Source organism: Prionailurus viverrinus, chromosome A3 (assembly GCF_022837055.1).
Source record: "Prionailurus viverrinus isolate Anna chromosome A3, UM_Priviv_1.0, whole genome shotgun sequence".
Taxonomy (NCBI): Eukaryota; Metazoa; Chordata; class Mammalia; order Carnivora; family Felidae; genus Prionailurus; species Prionailurus viverrinus.
Genome location: NC_062563.1, coordinates 23,909,762 through 23,927,347, shown reverse-complemented (window position 1 = coordinate 23,927,347; position 17,586 = coordinate 23,909,762). Strand labels below are relative to the sequence as shown.

General features: G+C 39.0%; 1 protein-coding gene across 3 annotated transcripts in view; it reads right to left on the bottom strand.

Moving 5' to 3' along the window:
• The window catches only part of LOC125162244 (ubiquinol-cytochrome-c reductase complex assembly factor 1), a 102,748-nt gene that overhangs the window by 56,210 nt on the left and 28,952 nt on the right, over window positions 1-17,586 (bottom strand). For all 3 annotated transcript variants that reach the window (XM_047853058.1, XM_047853059.1, XM_047853057.1), the window contains 2 exons: window positions 11,758-11,830; window positions 3,835-3,892 (listed from right to left, as the gene is read on the bottom strand). In XM_047853058.1, coding sequence (XP_047709014.1) covers window positions 3,835-3,892; window positions 11,758-11,830 — 131 coding nt within the window. The remainder of the gene's footprint in view (window positions 1-3,834; window positions 3,893-11,757; window positions 11,831-17,586) is intronic.

The following is a 17,586-nucleotide window of genomic DNA, read 5'->3' as shown; positions in this document are numbered from 1 at the left end:
ATGAAAAAACAGGAGTTTTGTCAGGTAAAGAGGAGAGAGAAGGGCTTTCTGGACAGAAGAAAACTTGGTATTTCTATTATATAATATTGTTTTATCTTGCAGAGGAGGGAGTGTTGGGGACAGCAGTACCTAGAATAGTACCATATGAGAGTAGCAGGGGTGGCATATTTGGTGGAATCTGAATGCCATGCTAAGAAATATACTTTGTCCTGAGAATAATGGAGAACATTAGGGAGAGTGTGTGTGTGTGTGCACGTGCATGCATGCTAATTTAATTTGTATTGAGAAGATCAATGGCATGTGAAGATGGAAGTTGGAGGCCAAAGACCAGTTTTCAAGTACTGTTTCTTATAATCCAGTAAAATCAATTTAACAGGTCACATGTTAAATTTTTTCTTTAAAATGAATTCAAATGGAATAGAAAATATCAGAGATTATCTCACATTTTAAGGACAAGTTTTACAAAACTGTAGTATCAGAGACATGTGTGTTCTGGGTTGCAAAGTAAAATTCATTTGTTACTGTGGGTCATGGGCAAAAAAGTTTGAAGGGGTGACTGGTGACTGACCAGATGAGGGGGGTAAGGGAAGAGTCAGGGAGGTCTCCCCAGTTTCTGGTGTGGACACCTGAATGGATTGCAGTGCCATTGCCCAAGACAGTAAACAGAGGAGGAGGCCTGCTTTTATCAAGTACACGTTTGGATGCAGGAAAGCCTAGACAGCAACCTCTCTCAACAATTTTTCAGCAGCCACATTCAATACTAACCTTGTTCAGCAAAGACAAAGGACACACAGTCATTGCAGCTGCTACAAGTTCACGTGAATACACAACTGATAAGGCCCCTCTAGAAACTGGACATACACAGAAAAACTTGGGAACTAGAGAAGGCAGATAGGATAAGGGAATCATCAACACCTCCTCCAGGGGAACTAAAAGGATGTGAGAAATCCTGTCCCTATTCTAAAGGCCAACAGGGAGCCATCACACTTGGGAACCCAAGCAAGCTTTCTGAAAAGTCCACTGCCAGGGTATTCTGTTTAGTAGGGGTTTTTTCCCCCCCTTTGGGGGATGGGGCAGATTCTTTCTACTTTTATGACTGCTTTCTAAGCCTCCCAACCTCTCCCTCATACTACCACCTTCAGGAGGTATTTCAACCCTATACATCTCTAGGAAGTCCACTGGGCCCTCTAATACTGGACTTGACTATCCTTCAGTTACCCTCTTGGAGCTTCAGGCTAAGAGAACAGGGCTGGAAGAACATAGCTTCTCCACAGACTTGGGTGGAATGATTACTCCTCCTAATACCCCTACCCCTTAGAAAAGAAAGTCTCCCCAATTCTTCTTGGAGGATAACAGCACAAGTGGGCCCCAAAACAGCACAAGTTTTACAAAACTGTAGTTCAGGCAGGAAGTACAGTTGCCTATAATGGATGACGGTGAAAGAAGTGCTGTGCCCAAGGCACAAGCAGATACTCTGGAAGTACAAGGAAGTATAACTAAATCCAAATTTGGTGGTGGTTGTGGCGTGGGGGGCAGTATTGGATAAAGAGTGCTCTGTGGCAGAGATGACATTGAGATGTACCATGAAGGGTGAGGAGAATTTCTATCAGAGAAAACATGGGCATTTTAGGTTTAGGGAATATCAGGAACAACACCCAGGACATATGAGCAAGGACATGGGAGTATTTGAGGACAGCCAGTTGTCTGAAGTGTCTGGGGCAGGTTTGTAGAGGAATTCAGTGGGAAAGGTTGCCATAAAGTATACTTCCTGCCTGTTATCCGCTAGACAATGCACATCATGTCATACCCATCTCTCCAAAGCCCCACAGTCCTTAACACACAGTAGGTCCCCAATAAAAGTTTGTTGATCCAAACTGGAAAGCTACTGACTCATTCCACTGAAGACTGCAGATCGTGAGAACTAAAGAGAAAGGGTGGAGGGGAGACCAAATGTAGATTTGAAGCAGACAGCTTCCCTCCCGCTACTTAACTGGTAATAGTAGTACTCCCCATTCCTCTGAGAAATGAAACCAACCTCAGCAAGGAAGACAAGCAAGCATGTCTGGAAACGATGGCTATCTTGAGAGAACTGTAAGTAGTTTCAAGGTTCTCCTAGCTACTATTAGGGATTGACCTTGGGATGTGGTCACAGGGATTATATATTTGATTTTGCCATCCACTCCCTCTAACACTCTGATACCTCTAGTTATATAGGCAATAAAGAGCCTTTCATACAAGCTCTGAATATTATCTTTGAGCTCCTCTGGGAATAGCCTCGCCTCTTCTGAACCCTCCCACCTTTCCAGTGAGTAATTCTACAGTGCCACTTCTGCAGTCCTCTCCTCTTGAAAAAGTAGTTTTCCTCTCAGTATACCCAGCTGCCCTCCCTAAGCCTTTTCCTAACCTTCACCATTCAGACAGAAGGTAGTTTGCCTTCACAGCTATGTGACTAAAAGACATGGTACATTTCAAAGAAGAGGCAGAACTAGTAATGGTTTTGATAGTTGCAGCTTCCTCTGTGATCCCATGGGCACTACTTACTCAGATTTATTACAGAACTTAGCCATTCTCCGATTTGTCACGGACTATTTTAAATATCTTCTCTCCTGAGGCTCCTGGGTGGCTCAGTCAGTTGAACATCTGACTCTTGATTTCAGCTTGGGTCATGATCTCATGGTGCATGGGATTGAGCCCCACGTCAGGCTCTGCGCTCAAAGTGCAAAGCCTGCTTGGAATTCTCTCTCTCCTTCTTTCTCTGCCCCTCCCCGTGCTTGCATGCGCGTGCGCTCTCTCTCTCTCAAAATAAATCAATAAAATTTTGAAAAAGAAAAAAATTAAATGTCTTATCTCCCTCACTAGACTGTGGGCTTCTTGAGAACCACAGCTAGTTCCCAGCAAACTGCCCAGGACATAGTGTGCACTCAATGAAGTACTCGCTTAGAAAAAAAATAACAAAAAATAAATTGCCACCTTATGCCCCTTAGCCAATCTCAGTGACTATGTGAGCTCAGGAGAAATATTTCAGAGGTGATCAAAACCAAAAAGTCTTTATATAGTAGTCAGTTCTGTGATGCAAAGCTCAGCTGAAGGCAGTCTCAAACAAGGGTCCTTTTGACAGGGCAACCATTCCCCACGTTCCTCAGATACTCACTATGGTCAAAGTAGTAAACTTAGTTCTCCAGAATTTACTTTCCTGAGATCTGGCAGTTCAATAAATGCATTCCCCAGCCCCCACTTCAACGTCTCTCCTATATCCTTCTGACCTTTAATACTGTGTAACATTAGATGAAAAATTGATTTTTTTGGCTACTTAATTTGCAGCTGAAGAAAAAATATACTGTTTAAGGTGTTAAATATTTTTACACGCAACAAACCTGGCACGAATCTAACCTGTATGCACATTTTAGAGGTACAGGCGTAAATGTCAGTGCTATAATTTGTTATAAGTTTCTGATGACCAGCAATGAAAATGACCACGGATTCTCACAATTCAAACCACTTTTACGTAAATGTGAACTTTCCTAAAACAGCCAAGAGAGAGAACTTTCCATCCAAGCTCATAGAGTCTCTAAGAGATACTGATAGCATTGTTCACTGGGGTAGGTGTTCTTTGAGAAAAGTCTACAAATATTAGGTTCTTTCTGGGACTATGCTTTGACCTTTAGTAAAAATGTGCTTTAAGACATTAGTTATTAAAATGAAAGGAACAGTTTTTAATGCCTGAACAACTGCCATTTCATATATTCAGCCCTGCTGAAGGCTATATACCTTACAAGTCAGCAGTGTTTAAAAAAAAAAAAAAATTTGGTGACTTCACTTAAATTGCTCACTTACCAGACGTGAAGCAGAGTTATAAGAAACCATGAATTGAATGTATCAGGCATCTGACACCCTAGAAAATAATAATAAAGTATAAATACGTGAGGGTTCAGAGGAGAAATATCGCCTATATTTTAAATATTGGTAGGAATCTGTTCAACTAAATATATGGCAGTTATAGTGCTCTGTGATTATACTACCATAGAGAGGGCCAGGAGAACCATAGAATAAGACTACGAGTTGAAAGAGTATTGAATGCAGTCAGACAACCAGCCCTCTAGTTCCAGCCCTGTTACCACTTTGCTGTGTGGCCTTGGGCAAATCACTTTTCTTCTCAGAGGCTGTTTTCTCACTTTGTATAATGTGGCCTAGATGATCTCTATGGTTCCTTCCAACTTACATGTTATTTTCCCTTCCTGGTCTCAAATTCTTCTGGAAAGCTAGGAAGACACTACTTTGCCTACCCGAATTAAGTACAGGCTTTTTTTACTTGAGCCCTGCTAAGTCTAAGTTCTAGTTTCTTTTTCCTGTCTTCCTTAAGGTGACCCAGTGTACTAGGAACATGGGAATGCTGAATGACTCGTCCAAAATAAATGACCAGGAGAAAGAAATGGGGCTGTAGGGAGCTGTAGTTGAATAAAAAAGCAGATTATATCTAATGAAAGGCCATTCATCAACCTGTAGGAATGATAAAACTGGGCTTTAAGTTACCAAAACTCAGGTCAGTGCTTAGCCATCCAAACCTCTCAATTCTCAGATCTCTAGGAAATGCCCCTGGCTAGATGAGGGGTCCTCCACTGAATGCTGAATGTGCCCACCCTGTTACATGACAGGGAGAAAAGCAAAAGCAAGAGGACAAAGAAAATGAGTAACAGTGGGAAATGCAGGCCCTTCGGGTACAATCAGTCCTTTGGAGAAATGACTCAAGATAAAAGGGATATATACTGCCTTGCAGCAAACAATGAAGTATACAACGTACTAAATGATAACACAAAGGGGCCATTCGGAGAGAAAACACAGGGTAGGACCTCTGTGAGGGACACTAACACCGCCAGTAATAATAAAGAGCAGTAATTCCTTATAGGCTTACTATGTGTGACATTATAATTGGTGCTTACAGGCATAAGCTCAATGAATCCTACCAGGCCTATGAGGTGGGTATTAATATTACCCTCATTTGACAGGTGAGAAAATGGACTCCTAGAGATCATGACAACTGCCTAAGGTCACACAGCCATGAAATGAAACACCTGGGATCAAACTCAGATCTGCTTGATTCCAGGCACCATGTTCTTAATCACTAACTGCTTCTCTAACGCTATAATCAGAACCTAACATTCACTAAGGGCCCATACTTCCTGCCAGGTCCACTGCTAGTCATGTCAATAATTTTCTCACTTAATCCTCACTTTAACCCTGAAGGGAGGTATTATAACACTCATTTAGAGGCTCAAAAAGGCTAAGTAACTTGAGGGCAGCCACAATATTAACAAGCTCGCGGTTGGGCAGGAGTTTAAGTCCAAGTCCGTCACAAAGTGACACCAAAATACTCTGGTGAGTGTACTGGGAGGTGCCCAGCAGTTGTCAAGTGGACTTCCTCTTGGAACCCAGCAGGAGGGAGGTGAAGGCTGGCCTGGCCAACCATACAGCTATTAAGATACATGCCATCTGAGAGTGGGCCAACCACCCTCCACCTAGAACAAGAATAGCCATGAGAAACTCTCAAGCCCAGATCTGAAGTTGGGTCTTTTTTGGATGCTAGAACAAAACATTAAAAAGAAAAGTTTTCTTGGAAGTCTGTCTTTCAATCTGGAAAATGAAATTTGGCTGCTTCTAAAGGACAATCTGTTCAATTGCTACCTCTACATCAAAGTTTCTCAGCAGCCTCCAGGAGCCTTTCCAATTTTCTCAGAGAGGGAATCAGTTCTTGGGCTGGAAAGCAAAGACAGGCCAGCAGCTGGACTTGGGTCACAATTTTCCATTCTGGGGGTCGGCTCAGGGCTGAGGATGGGAAAAGAGCTGCATATTGACTCCCTGTATCCACTGGGGTCAGAACAGAAACCCAGAGTAAAGCCCTAAAAAACAAGACCACTAAATGTCTGAGCATGAGCAACACAAAAGCACAGCAGATCTTTAGCTCAATGAACTATGTTTAAACACTTCAAAGCTAAAATCTGTTACTGTCTTCTGCCATGATCACACTCTTGCAACAATATACACTAGTGCATTATTTTCTGAGGCTTTGTACTTTCTTCCTCACTACCAAGTTGGATAAAATTAAATAATTCATTGCTGTTATGGAGTGGCAGTATTAACACAGTTGTTTGTTTAATGCAGGTTTTAGGGTCAGACCTCCTGATTCAAAACCTTGACTCTACCTCTTACTTGCTATTTGACTCTGGGTAAAGTTATTTAGCCTTCTCTGTGCCTCAGCTGTCTTCTCTGTAAAAATGGGGAGAACAAGAGAACCTACCTTATAGGGATTTGTGAGGACTAAATGAGATAAGGCCTGTAAAACGTTTAGCAAAATGGTTAATAGTTAATACATACTCGATAAATATTCACTATGGTTGTTTCTCAGTGAATTATTTAAACACTAGGGTTTAAAATATCTTAAATAGGTCACTATTTAAGACTGTGTCAATAAAATGATGAACCTCAATCACTGACTCAGAACTTACTCATTAAGGAGCCTCCTCTCCAAGGTAGTAAGTCTTTTAAGAGCTAAAAACAAAGCAGTTTTCAGGCAGTATGGAATTAAACTTTACTGATTGGCCCCCTCTGCTCCAAAGTGCTCTTCATAACAGTACTGATCTCCAGAAGACCAGTTAGCAAACCACTGTATGCTCACAGAGGGTATGCTCATTTATGTCACAAATGATATACACCATCAGAACATCTTGAAAACAACAGGTGGCTGGCTGTTAAGGTTATCTCACCAGTCAGAACCCCCAATGTGTAGGCCTCTGGATCAAGACCTTTGAACACCTTGGCTCTGAGATGACAGAGAGTCTATAACTTGGGGCCTACCCACTAGGCTATTATAGGCCTATTGTTTATTCACAAGCACACTGTTAGTGAACAACTCATTCTTATACAATCTTCATGAATCAACACTGGCTTCGCTTTTGTTGGAAGAGTGAGGATGATAGTGTTGAGCTACCTAAGCCTCTCTATCCTTTTAAAAAATTACTGAATGCTCAGGACTCTAAAAAGTCAAGTCCTTAAATACCAAAAGTCCAAGAGAGCAACAGCCATTTTAAAGGTGTAATCTTGGAGGTGCCTGGGTGGCTCAGTCCGTTGAGCGTCCGACTTCGGCTCAGGTCGGGATTTCACAGTTAGTGAGTTCGAGCCCTGCATCGGGCTCTGTGCTGACAGCTCAGAGCCTGGAGCCTGTTTCAGATTCTGTGTCTCCCTCTCTCTGCCCCTTCCCCATTCATGCTCTGTCTCTCTGTGTCTCTCAAAAATAAATAATGTTAAAAATAAATAAATAAATAAATAAATAAATAAATAAATAAATAATAATAATACAGGTGTAATCTTGGAACCAATATATATATTCTCTTCCTTTACCCCAAACCTATCTGGCCTACTCTTTAGAATCTTTCTTTAGAAGATGCAAGGGTGGGAGCACCTGGGTGGCTCAGTCGGTTAAGCGTCCGACTTCGGCTCAGGTCATGATCTCACTGTTTGTGAGTTCGAGCCCCGCTTCAGGCTCTGTGCTGACAGCTCAGAGCCTGGAGCCTGCTTTGGATTCTGTGTCTCCCTCTCTCTCTCTGCCCCTCCCTGCTCGTGTTCTATCTCTCTCTCTCTCTCTCTCTCTCTCAAAAATAAACATTAAAACAAATTAAAAATAGAAGATGCAAGGGGCACCTGGGTGGCTCAGTCAGTTAAGCGTCCGACTTTGGCTCAGGCCATAATCTCATGGTTTGTGAGTTCGAGTCCCACATCAGGCTCTGTGCTGACAGCTTGGAGCCTGGATCCTGCTTCAGATTCTGTGTCTCTGTCTCTCTCTGCCCCTCCCCTGCTGGTGCTCTATCTCTCTCACTCTCTCTCTCTCTCAAAAATAAATAAACATTAAAAAAAAAATTTTTTTTTAAAAGAAGATGGAAGAAAGTCAGTCTCATTGTTTCATAAATATTTATCTGCCTCCAAATGGTATTTACCAGATTGGATCCCTTTTTTATTCACTTGCCACAGTTTGGAACCACTATGGTTTGATTTTAAAATTTAACCTACCCATAAATTACAAAGATGGACCACAATGGAGCATAATACAAATGAACAAGCTGTAAGTCTAAAAGGCAACTCTCAGGGCACCTGGGTGGCTCAGTCTGTTAAGTGTCTGACTTCAGCTCACATCATGATCTCACAGTTCATAAGTTTGAGCCCCACATCAGGGGTTGTGCTGTGCTGTGCTGTGCTGTGCTGACAGCTGGGAGCCTGGAAACTGCTTCAGATTCTGGGCCTCCCTCTCTCTCCACCCCTCACTTCCCTCCACCCTCAAAAATATATAAAACATTAAAAATAATAATGAATGGGTGCTTGGGTGGCTCAGTCAGTTTAAGTGTCCAACTTTGGCTCAGGTCATGATCTTGCAGTCCATGAGTTTGAGCTCCACATCGGGCTTTGTTGCTGACAGCTCAGAGCCTGGAGCCTGCTTCAAATTCTGCATCTCCTGCTCCTCCCCCATTCACACTCTGTCTCTGTCTCTCACTCTCAAAAGTAAATAAACATTTAAAAAAATTTCTTTAATAATAATAATGAAAAAAAAAAAAGCAATTCTCAAACTGAGTCCAAAAAAACCTTAAGCAAGGGGCACCTGGCTGGCTCAATCAGTAGAACATCTGACTCTAGATCCAGGGTCATGAATTCAAGCCCCACATTGGGCAGCGAGCCTACTTTAAAAAAAAACAAAAATAAAAAATAAAACAAAAAAAACCCAAAAACAAACAAACAAAAAACTTAAGTAAGTGGGGTGTCACTGAAAAAATGTACTGCCTCCCCAGGTAACATTCAAAAGGCAAAGCTAGAACAAAGCTCAATGAAGCGTTTGTCCTCTAATACATATAAACATCAGTTTACAATACTAATAGAATATCTCCTAGAGGAGTTCTCATTTAAAAACAATAAAATACAAAAATATTAAGATGGATTACAGTTTATAATTTACAATTACATTTATTCATAGGCAGTATGTTACAGGCAGTATGTTACAGTGGAAAAATTTCTGGCCTTTAACCTAGACAACACAGCATCAAGCCTTAGCTAGGCAATTTTGGGAAATCATGTAGTCTCTTTAAGTTTCAACTGTTTCTGAAAAGAAAATAAAAATGAAAATAATACAAGCCTTTCCTATCCTACAAGGCTTTGTAACTTCTAAATGAGACAAATGGAAAAGTATATCATGTAAATGCGAATTATTAAAATATAATGGTAATAATTTTTATAAACTTTTATTTTTATAGTTTACAACAGATTATAAATTGAAACATAATATGTTACCTTAAATATCTAATAATAATCTCATTATGCAATCTATAATATTAACTCAAGGATCTTCAATAATGAAGACTGGCTAAGACAGATAGCAAGTAAACATCCTTTCAAAATAATTATAAATAATTCATGAGTTACTTACAAAATCAAATATTAAATAGATATCTGAGGATGAGGTTTTAAAAAGATCTGATGAGGGGTGTTTGGGTGGCTCAGTTGGTTCAGTGTCTGACTCTTGGTTTTGCCTCAGGTCATGTTTCACAGTTCATGGGATCAAGCCCCATGTTGGGCTCTGTGCTAACAGCATAGGGCCTGCTTGGGATTCTCTCCTTCTCTCTCTCTACCCCTCCGTTTGTGCATGCACGTTCTCTCTAAAACTAAACAGTTATAAGTAGAAAGAAAGAAAGAAAGAAAGAAAGAAAGAAAGAAAGAAAGAAAGAAAAAGATCTGATGAGTGGCGCCTGGGTGGCTGTTGGTTAACCATCCGACTTTGGCTCAGGTCATGTTCTCAGTTTGTGGGTTCTAGCTCCACGTCAGGCTCTGTGCCCTGAAGCCTGCTTCAGATTCTGTGCCTCCCTCTCTTTCTGCCCCTTTTCTGTTCAGGCTCTTGTCTCTCTGTCTCTCTGTCTCTGTCTCTGTCTCTCTCTCTCTCAAAAATAAACAAACATTTAAAATAAAAAAGATCTGATGAAAAATAACTGGGGACATGTATTCCAAAAACCACTTAAGAAAAATCCAGGGACACCTGGGTGTCTCAGTTGGTTAAACATCCAACTCAGTTTTGGCTCAGGTCATGATCTCACAGTTTCGTGAGTTCAAGCCCTCTATCGGGCTCTGTGTTGACAGTGCAGAGCCTACTTGGGATTCTTTCTCTCTCCCCAACTCTCTCTGCCCCTCCCCCACTCGTGCTATCTCTTTCAAAATAAATAAACTTTAAAGAAGTATTGAAAAATCCAACTTCTAATATCAATAGTTTCTTCATCAAGCAGAGAAAATATTTTCTCCTTTCAGACTAAACTCTCCCCAAATGAGAAATTTTTAGAGATTAAAAAGAAGCAGGGAAGCTTTGTCACTACAATAAATAAGAAACAGAAGGTAGACACTAAATCAGGATTACAACTCAGTAGGGTATTTTAAGTTTCTAATATTAACATCAATCTGCTGAAATTGTAAAAATCACCAAAACAACTTGCATTTGGTTTTAAAAATCCAAAATAGTTATTAAATAATCAAAACGGCATCTACCTATCTTCCTTGTTATTAACATAATTATATATGAACAATTGCTGTCTGTGAAAAATATCAAGTAGGTGTTTGTGGCTTGCAGGATAATGGTGGTTATGTACACAGCACATACACATTTCTTTCCAAAATCTGTAGGACTGGAAACAGCTTAAACTTTCCCAATTACTTTATAAGTATCTGCTTTAACTAAACTTAATAACTAAACAGTTTACAGCATCAAAATGAATACTGTATTGATATAATCAACTGCTAATGGTGGTCTAAACCAGTAAAACTCTTTGGGAAAGCAAGTTTTTTTTTTTGTTTTTTTGTTTTTTTTTTATTTTAAGAGAGAGAGTGCAAGCAGGGGAGAAGGGCAGAGGGGGGTAGAGAGAGAGAGAGAAAGCAAAAGAGATAGAGAGAGAGAGAGAGAGAGAGAGAGAGAGAGAGAGAGAGAGGAGAGAGAATCTCATGCAGGCTCCACACTCAGCATGGAGCCCAACACGGGGCTTGATCCCACAACCCCGGGATCATGACCTGAGCCAAAATCAAGAGTTAGATGCTTAACTGACTGAGCCACCCAGGTGCCCTGGAAAGCAATTTATCAATGGGATATAAATAATAAAATTATATGTACCTTTTGACCTAATCATCCTTCAACAGAAAGAAAAAAAAAATCATTAGGCATATGCCAGGATTAACCAAAACAATTAAAAACTAGAAATAAAAGAGCAATGATTGGCAGAAAGCTCATTTCATGTCAAAATGCTAAGTAAAACATCCAGAACGTAGAACAGGATTTGTTTTACTATGACTACTCATATGTAAAAAGATACATGTGTAGAAAAATGTCAAAGTAGTGGACAAATTTTTAGGTTTCTTTTTTTTTCAAACTTGTTAAAATGTCTAATCTATAGGGTTCTTTTGGCCTTTGTTTATTCTATTAAAAGAGAAAAATAAACAGCTTTTATTATATACTTTATGCAGAAAAAACTGCTTCACCAGTGACTCAAAACCTATTCCACGAAGATATTAACAGTCATAAAAATGAAAAGTAGAATCTTTTTTTTTTAAAGATTTTATTTTTAAGTCATCTCTACACCCAATTTGGGGCTCACGACCAAAAGTCACATGCTCTACCAACTGAGCCAGCCAGGCACCCCATGAAAAGTAGATTCATTTTCCTTTTCAGAACTATCAAAAACAGTAACTTACTTAGAAAGAATTCCTCGAAGTCAGTTTTCTCCACACAGCTAGTATACATGCGCAGGGCCGCAATCTTAATCTTCTAGACAAAAAAAATAAAACCAAACTCAAGATATGACCAAGTGGATATTCTAATGCTATTAGATGTAGGTCACAAAATCTTATATTTGTCTAACTAGAATGATGAGTCCAAACCTGTCACTAGGCAGATTTAACAGCTTAACCAACATCAATTATTTCTTTTTCTTAAAGCCAACCATTCACAGACTTAAAACAATTTTTATATTTATGATTTAGCATCAAAATGTCAAAAAGATTTTTCCAATATTTAAATGAAATCTTTCCTTTAATTCAACTCATTTCATCACATTTGAGCCTCTATACCACTGTTCAGCATCATTCACATTAACTCTTTATAATCTGAAACCCTTTACTTTAAAAAATTACCCATTCTTCTGACCAAAATCAAACAAGCCAAACAAATAAACAAACAAACAAAAACAAAACAAAAACTCTCAATCCTTCAATCTTTCCTCAGAAGCACTACTATCCATTCTGTAAAAGTTTTTTTTTTTTTATGCCTTGGGGAAGGGGTCATTTTTTTCTATATTTTCCCTAGTTTTATAGTTTGCTGATTAAGAAGACTGTGCTTACAAATAAGGGGTTTTAATGAATGTAAAATAAAATACAGTAAAAGGATCAACTGTTTACTATTCCCCAAAGCACTAAGAACTCTCTTAGTACCTTTAAAAAAACATGTTTTTAATGTTTATTTATTTTTGAGAGACAAAGAGAGCACAAGCAGCACAAGCAGGAGAGGGGCAGAGAGAGAGAGAGAGGACAGAGGATCTGAAGCAAGCTCCGAGCTGACAGCAGACAGCCGGATGAAGAGCTTGACCTCACAAACCACGAGACCATGACTTGAGCTGAAATCAAGAGTCATGCTTAACCAACTGAGCTACACAGATGCCCCAAATTCTCTTAGAATCTTGATCTGAGTGGTGGTTTTAATTTAGTCACTGAGTTATATACTTAAGATTTGTATATTTTACTGTATGTACATTATGCCTTCATAAAAATAAATCTAAAAGTGAAAAATAAATTATTTTATGAGGTGAATTGTAGGCCTGAAGACCAACTCAGTGCTCAAGTAAGGAAGTACTTCTAAGGACTGTGAATTAAATAAATTAGCCCATCCACAAAAGGCTTATAGAAGCTTATTTTTTTTTAAATGACAGAGAATTACAAACGCAAATATGCAAACTAAAATAATCTACACAAACTGAGAATGAAATAGCAAATGAAGACAAAACAATCTAGAATTTTAGTAAAGCTATGTTTTTAGGGTTCAAAGTCACCAAAAATATACTATACCCAATACTATATAATGGTCATATTTATCTATACAATTTAGAGTCAAAACAACAGTGTCTCTGATGGGCAGAAATACCTCGAATAAATTAAAGAAGGATTATGTCTCAAATTATACTAAGATTTTTTTTTCTTTGCTAATTTGATATCTGTCATGTTTTTAAGGCTTTCAGAGTAAAGCTCACATAGGGGAAACAGAATAAACATATAACAACTGGAAAAGACATACCTACATGGGGAATAAATCAGCATTAGAAGCCAATTTAAACAAACCCATGGTAAGAAACTAAAAAAGAATAGCAAATTAAACCTAAAAGCAAGCAAAAAGAAAGATATAATAAAGATCAGAGACCAATAAAATTGGAAACAGAAAAATAGCACAGAAAATCAAAGAAGCCAAAGCTGGTTCCTTGAAAGTATCAATAAAATTGAGAAAACATTAGTAGAACCGATCAAGACAAGAAAAAACAGAAAAAATAAAAATTAGCAGTATCAAGAATCAGAAAGGAGGGGCACCTGGGTGGCTCAGTCGGTTAAGGGTCCACCTTCAGCTCAGGTCATGATTTCGAGGTTCCCAAGAGTTCGAGCCCCACAACAGAGCCCAGAGCCTGCTTCAGATTCTGTGTCTCCCTCTCTCTCTGCCCTCCCCTGCTTGCACTCTGTCTCTCTCTCCAAATAAATAAACATTAAAAAAAAAAAATTTTTTTTTAAAAGAGGGGTGCCTGGGTGGCTCAGTCGGTTGGGCGTCTGACTTCGGCTCAGGTCATGATCTCACAGTTTGTGAGTTCGAGCACCATGTCAGGCTCTGTGCTAACAGCTCACAGCCTGGAGTCTGCTTCAGATTCTGTGTCTCCCTCTCTCTCTGCCCCTCCACTGCTCATACTCTGTCTCTCTCTCTCTCAAAAATAAACATTAAAAAAAAAAAAAAAGATACTAAATCTACATAAACTCTTCCAGAAAACAGGAGGGAAGAATACTTTCTAGCTCTTCTATAATGCCAAGATTACCCTGAAATCAAAACCAAAGTCATCAGTAGAAAATAAAATTATAGAACCATAGCCTTCATGAACATAGATGTAAAAATCCTTGGCAAAATATTAACAAATCAAATCCAGCAATATTTTCTTAAGATTTCTTATTTTTAAGTATCTCTACACCCAACATGGGGTCAAACTCAACCCCAAAATCAAGAGGTGCATGCTCTACCAACTTAGCCAGCCAGGTACCCCAAATCCAGCAATATACTTTTTGAGAGAAAGAGAGAGAGAGACAGAGAGAGAGAGAGAGAGAGAGAGAGACAGAGAGACAGAGAGACAGAGAGACAGAGAGAGAGAGAGAAAGTATGAACAGGGGAGAGGGGCAGAGGAAAAGAGAGAATCTTAAGTAGGCTCCACGTTCAACGCAGAGCCCAATGCAGGGCTCAATCCCACAACCTTGGGATCATGACCTGAGCTGAAATCTAGTATAGGACACTCAACCAACTGAGCCACCCAGGCACCCTAATCCAGCAATATTTCAAAAGGGCAATAAATCACGACCAGCTGGGATATATCCCTGGAACGCAAAGCTGATCCAACATTCACAAAGCAATCAATGTAATTCACCATATCAGCAGGCTAAAAAAGAAGCCTATTCACCTTTGCTAACATCTGCAGCTCTTGGGAGTATTTGACACAGAACACATTTTGGGAAGTACTGGTCTATACCATCATTAAACTAATGATATCCTAATATGATCATCCTAATCCTTTGGCTTTGAAGGGCCTATTTCCATTCTCAAGACAGAGCATTTAAGGTATCTGTTAGCTCTTCACTTCAGTCAACAAATAATTTATTGAGTACCCAACTCAGTGCCTGATATGGATTTGGATATTGGGAATACAGAAGTGAACAAAGAAGTCAAAAACTCCTGCTTTCATGAAACTTATGGCCTACTTCGACTACAGACACATTTATAATTTTTTTTTTTTTTTGCCTATAAACATAAGAGAAGACATACAACTTTACTGGTAACCAAAGGAATGCAAATTAAATTAAAATATACCATTTCACACCATCTAATTTGTAAACATTAAACAGCTTGACTGTATCAAGCGATGGAAATGGTATCGAACACTTAAATCCTACTTACAGATATATAAACTGATATAACAACTGATAAGTATAATTTAACAGCTGATAAATATAAGTTAATGGCGCACCTAGCTGGCTAAATCAGTGCAGCATGCGACTCTTGATCTTGGGGTTGTGAGTTGGGTGTACAGATTACTTAAAAATAAAATCTTAAAAAAAAAAATACTGTTAAAAATGTTCATACACTAGTACCCAATAATTCTATTTCTCTTTCTCAAGAAACTCCTGCACAATTTAAATGGTACTATTATTATGAAAAGCCTAAAACAAGTGTCTTTAGTAGAGGAATAGTTAAGCTGTAGTTTCATTATACAGTGTGAAGCTAATCAGCAGTTGAAATGACAAAAATCAGGTCTCCACTTAAAAACATGTTTACTAATAAAAACAGGTTGAAAAGATACCACTTATATAGTTTATATATGAACACAAAATAATAGTATATATGTTGTTTATGGATAATATATGAGTGGCAAAAGAACAGAATTTTACAAGAGGATGACAAAAACCAACTTTAGAACAGTAGTTCTCTCAGTGGAGAAAGAAGGGAAGAAATGGAAGGGAAGAAAGGAGAAATGGGCTGGAGTTTTTTCTGTAAAATTTTATCTTGGAAAAAACAAAACTAAGGCAAATATGGTAAAAATTAATATCTGTCAAATATGGATACTGGTATATAAATATCAACACATTTACAATTTTAAGTAAAATTCCTAATGGTCTATTTCTTGATTTTTAACTCCCCATTTTCCTTCAGATTCTTATACAGAAAGTCCTCTAAGTTCATAATTAATTATTCTGCCTGAGGAAAGGCAGATTTGCCACCAAGACCCAAGTCATCCCTTGAGAAGGTTTTCTCACATGTTCATGAAGAAAGCCTTCATCACAAATAATGAAGACCTCAGCAGATTGGCCAGTGCATTTACACAGCGCTCATAATATGGCAATCAGGAGCATTTTATAGTTCCTCGCTTTTCCTGCAGTGAAGCCAAACCTTTATACTTGGGTGAGCCATTAGCCTGGACAAATGTCTAAAGCAAGTCCCCTAAGACCATCACAGAGGGACTGGAAATAACTTGGGGAAAGGATTTCTTCAAGATTCACACAGTAATTTAAGTTAAAGAGGTAGGTCAGACTAAATTCCATCCTGTTAATACAGATTGTTCTGGTTCTCAGATGACTTCATGTTTATTTCATTCTAACTTTGGAAGACCTCATCAGTGTACCTGATGAAAACACAAGCACCTAAGACAGCTTTAAGAAATGCAAATCAGCTCTCCCACTGACTGAGGCATCTCATACCATCTTACAAGATGAAAAATGAATGTAGTAAAAAGTTTGCACTAACAGCTGTGTGAGTTGGAGGGGCTTTGAAGTCATTTGAACCTTCTATTTCATACTGGAATTCCTTCTACAACATTCTTGATTCACAGTCAACCATCTGGGCCACTGTTAAAACAAGTCCAATGACCTTGTGAGGTTACCTATCCCCCGAAAGGACAATTCTTGTTAGATTTTTGTTTTGTTGAATGTAAATCTGCTTCATGTAACATTCATGAAACATCCACTGCCCACTGGAATACCTTAGTTAGATTAAGTCTCTCTCTCTCTCTCTCTCTCTCTCTCTCTCTCTCTTTTTACAAAAACCTGAGAAGAACCGTCATCATGTCTTCTCTTTTCCAGGTTAAGCATTCCTATTTCTTTCAACCATTCTTCATTCAACACACTTTCTGAAGCGTTCATAAAATTCACTGCCCACTTCTGAGTACATTCCAGTTTGTCAGTGTCCTTCTGAACAGAAAGAATTTTTTGGTTTTATGTTAATCTGGAAACTGCCTATTCTATGGCATGTGGCTGAACCTGATAAACATTGTCCTTGTTTTATCTGATACTGCCACATAAAGATAATGGGAAAGAATGTTTATTTTAGGACAAATAGGTAAGGAAAGCTACATTTAAATTCCTAAATATGAATCTAGAAGAAAAATGAAACTACACATGAAAATGTTACGGAAGGGGCGCCTGGGTGGCTCAGTCGGTTAAGCGGCCGACTTTGGCTCAGGTCATGATCTCACAGTCCGTGAGTTCGAGCTCGGCGTCGGGCTCTGTGCTGACAGCTCAGAGCCTGGAGCCTGTTTCAGATTGTGTGTCTGCCTCCTTCTGACCCTCCCCCATTCATGCTCTGTCTCTGTCTCAAAAATAAATAAACGTTAAAAAAAAAAAAAATTTAAAAAAAAATGTTACGGAAAAAAAAATGGAGGAAAGACAGTTGATATTGCCGTCAAGCAGGTATTTTTCTCCCTAATGAAAGACATACGAAAACACAAAACTCAAAGAATC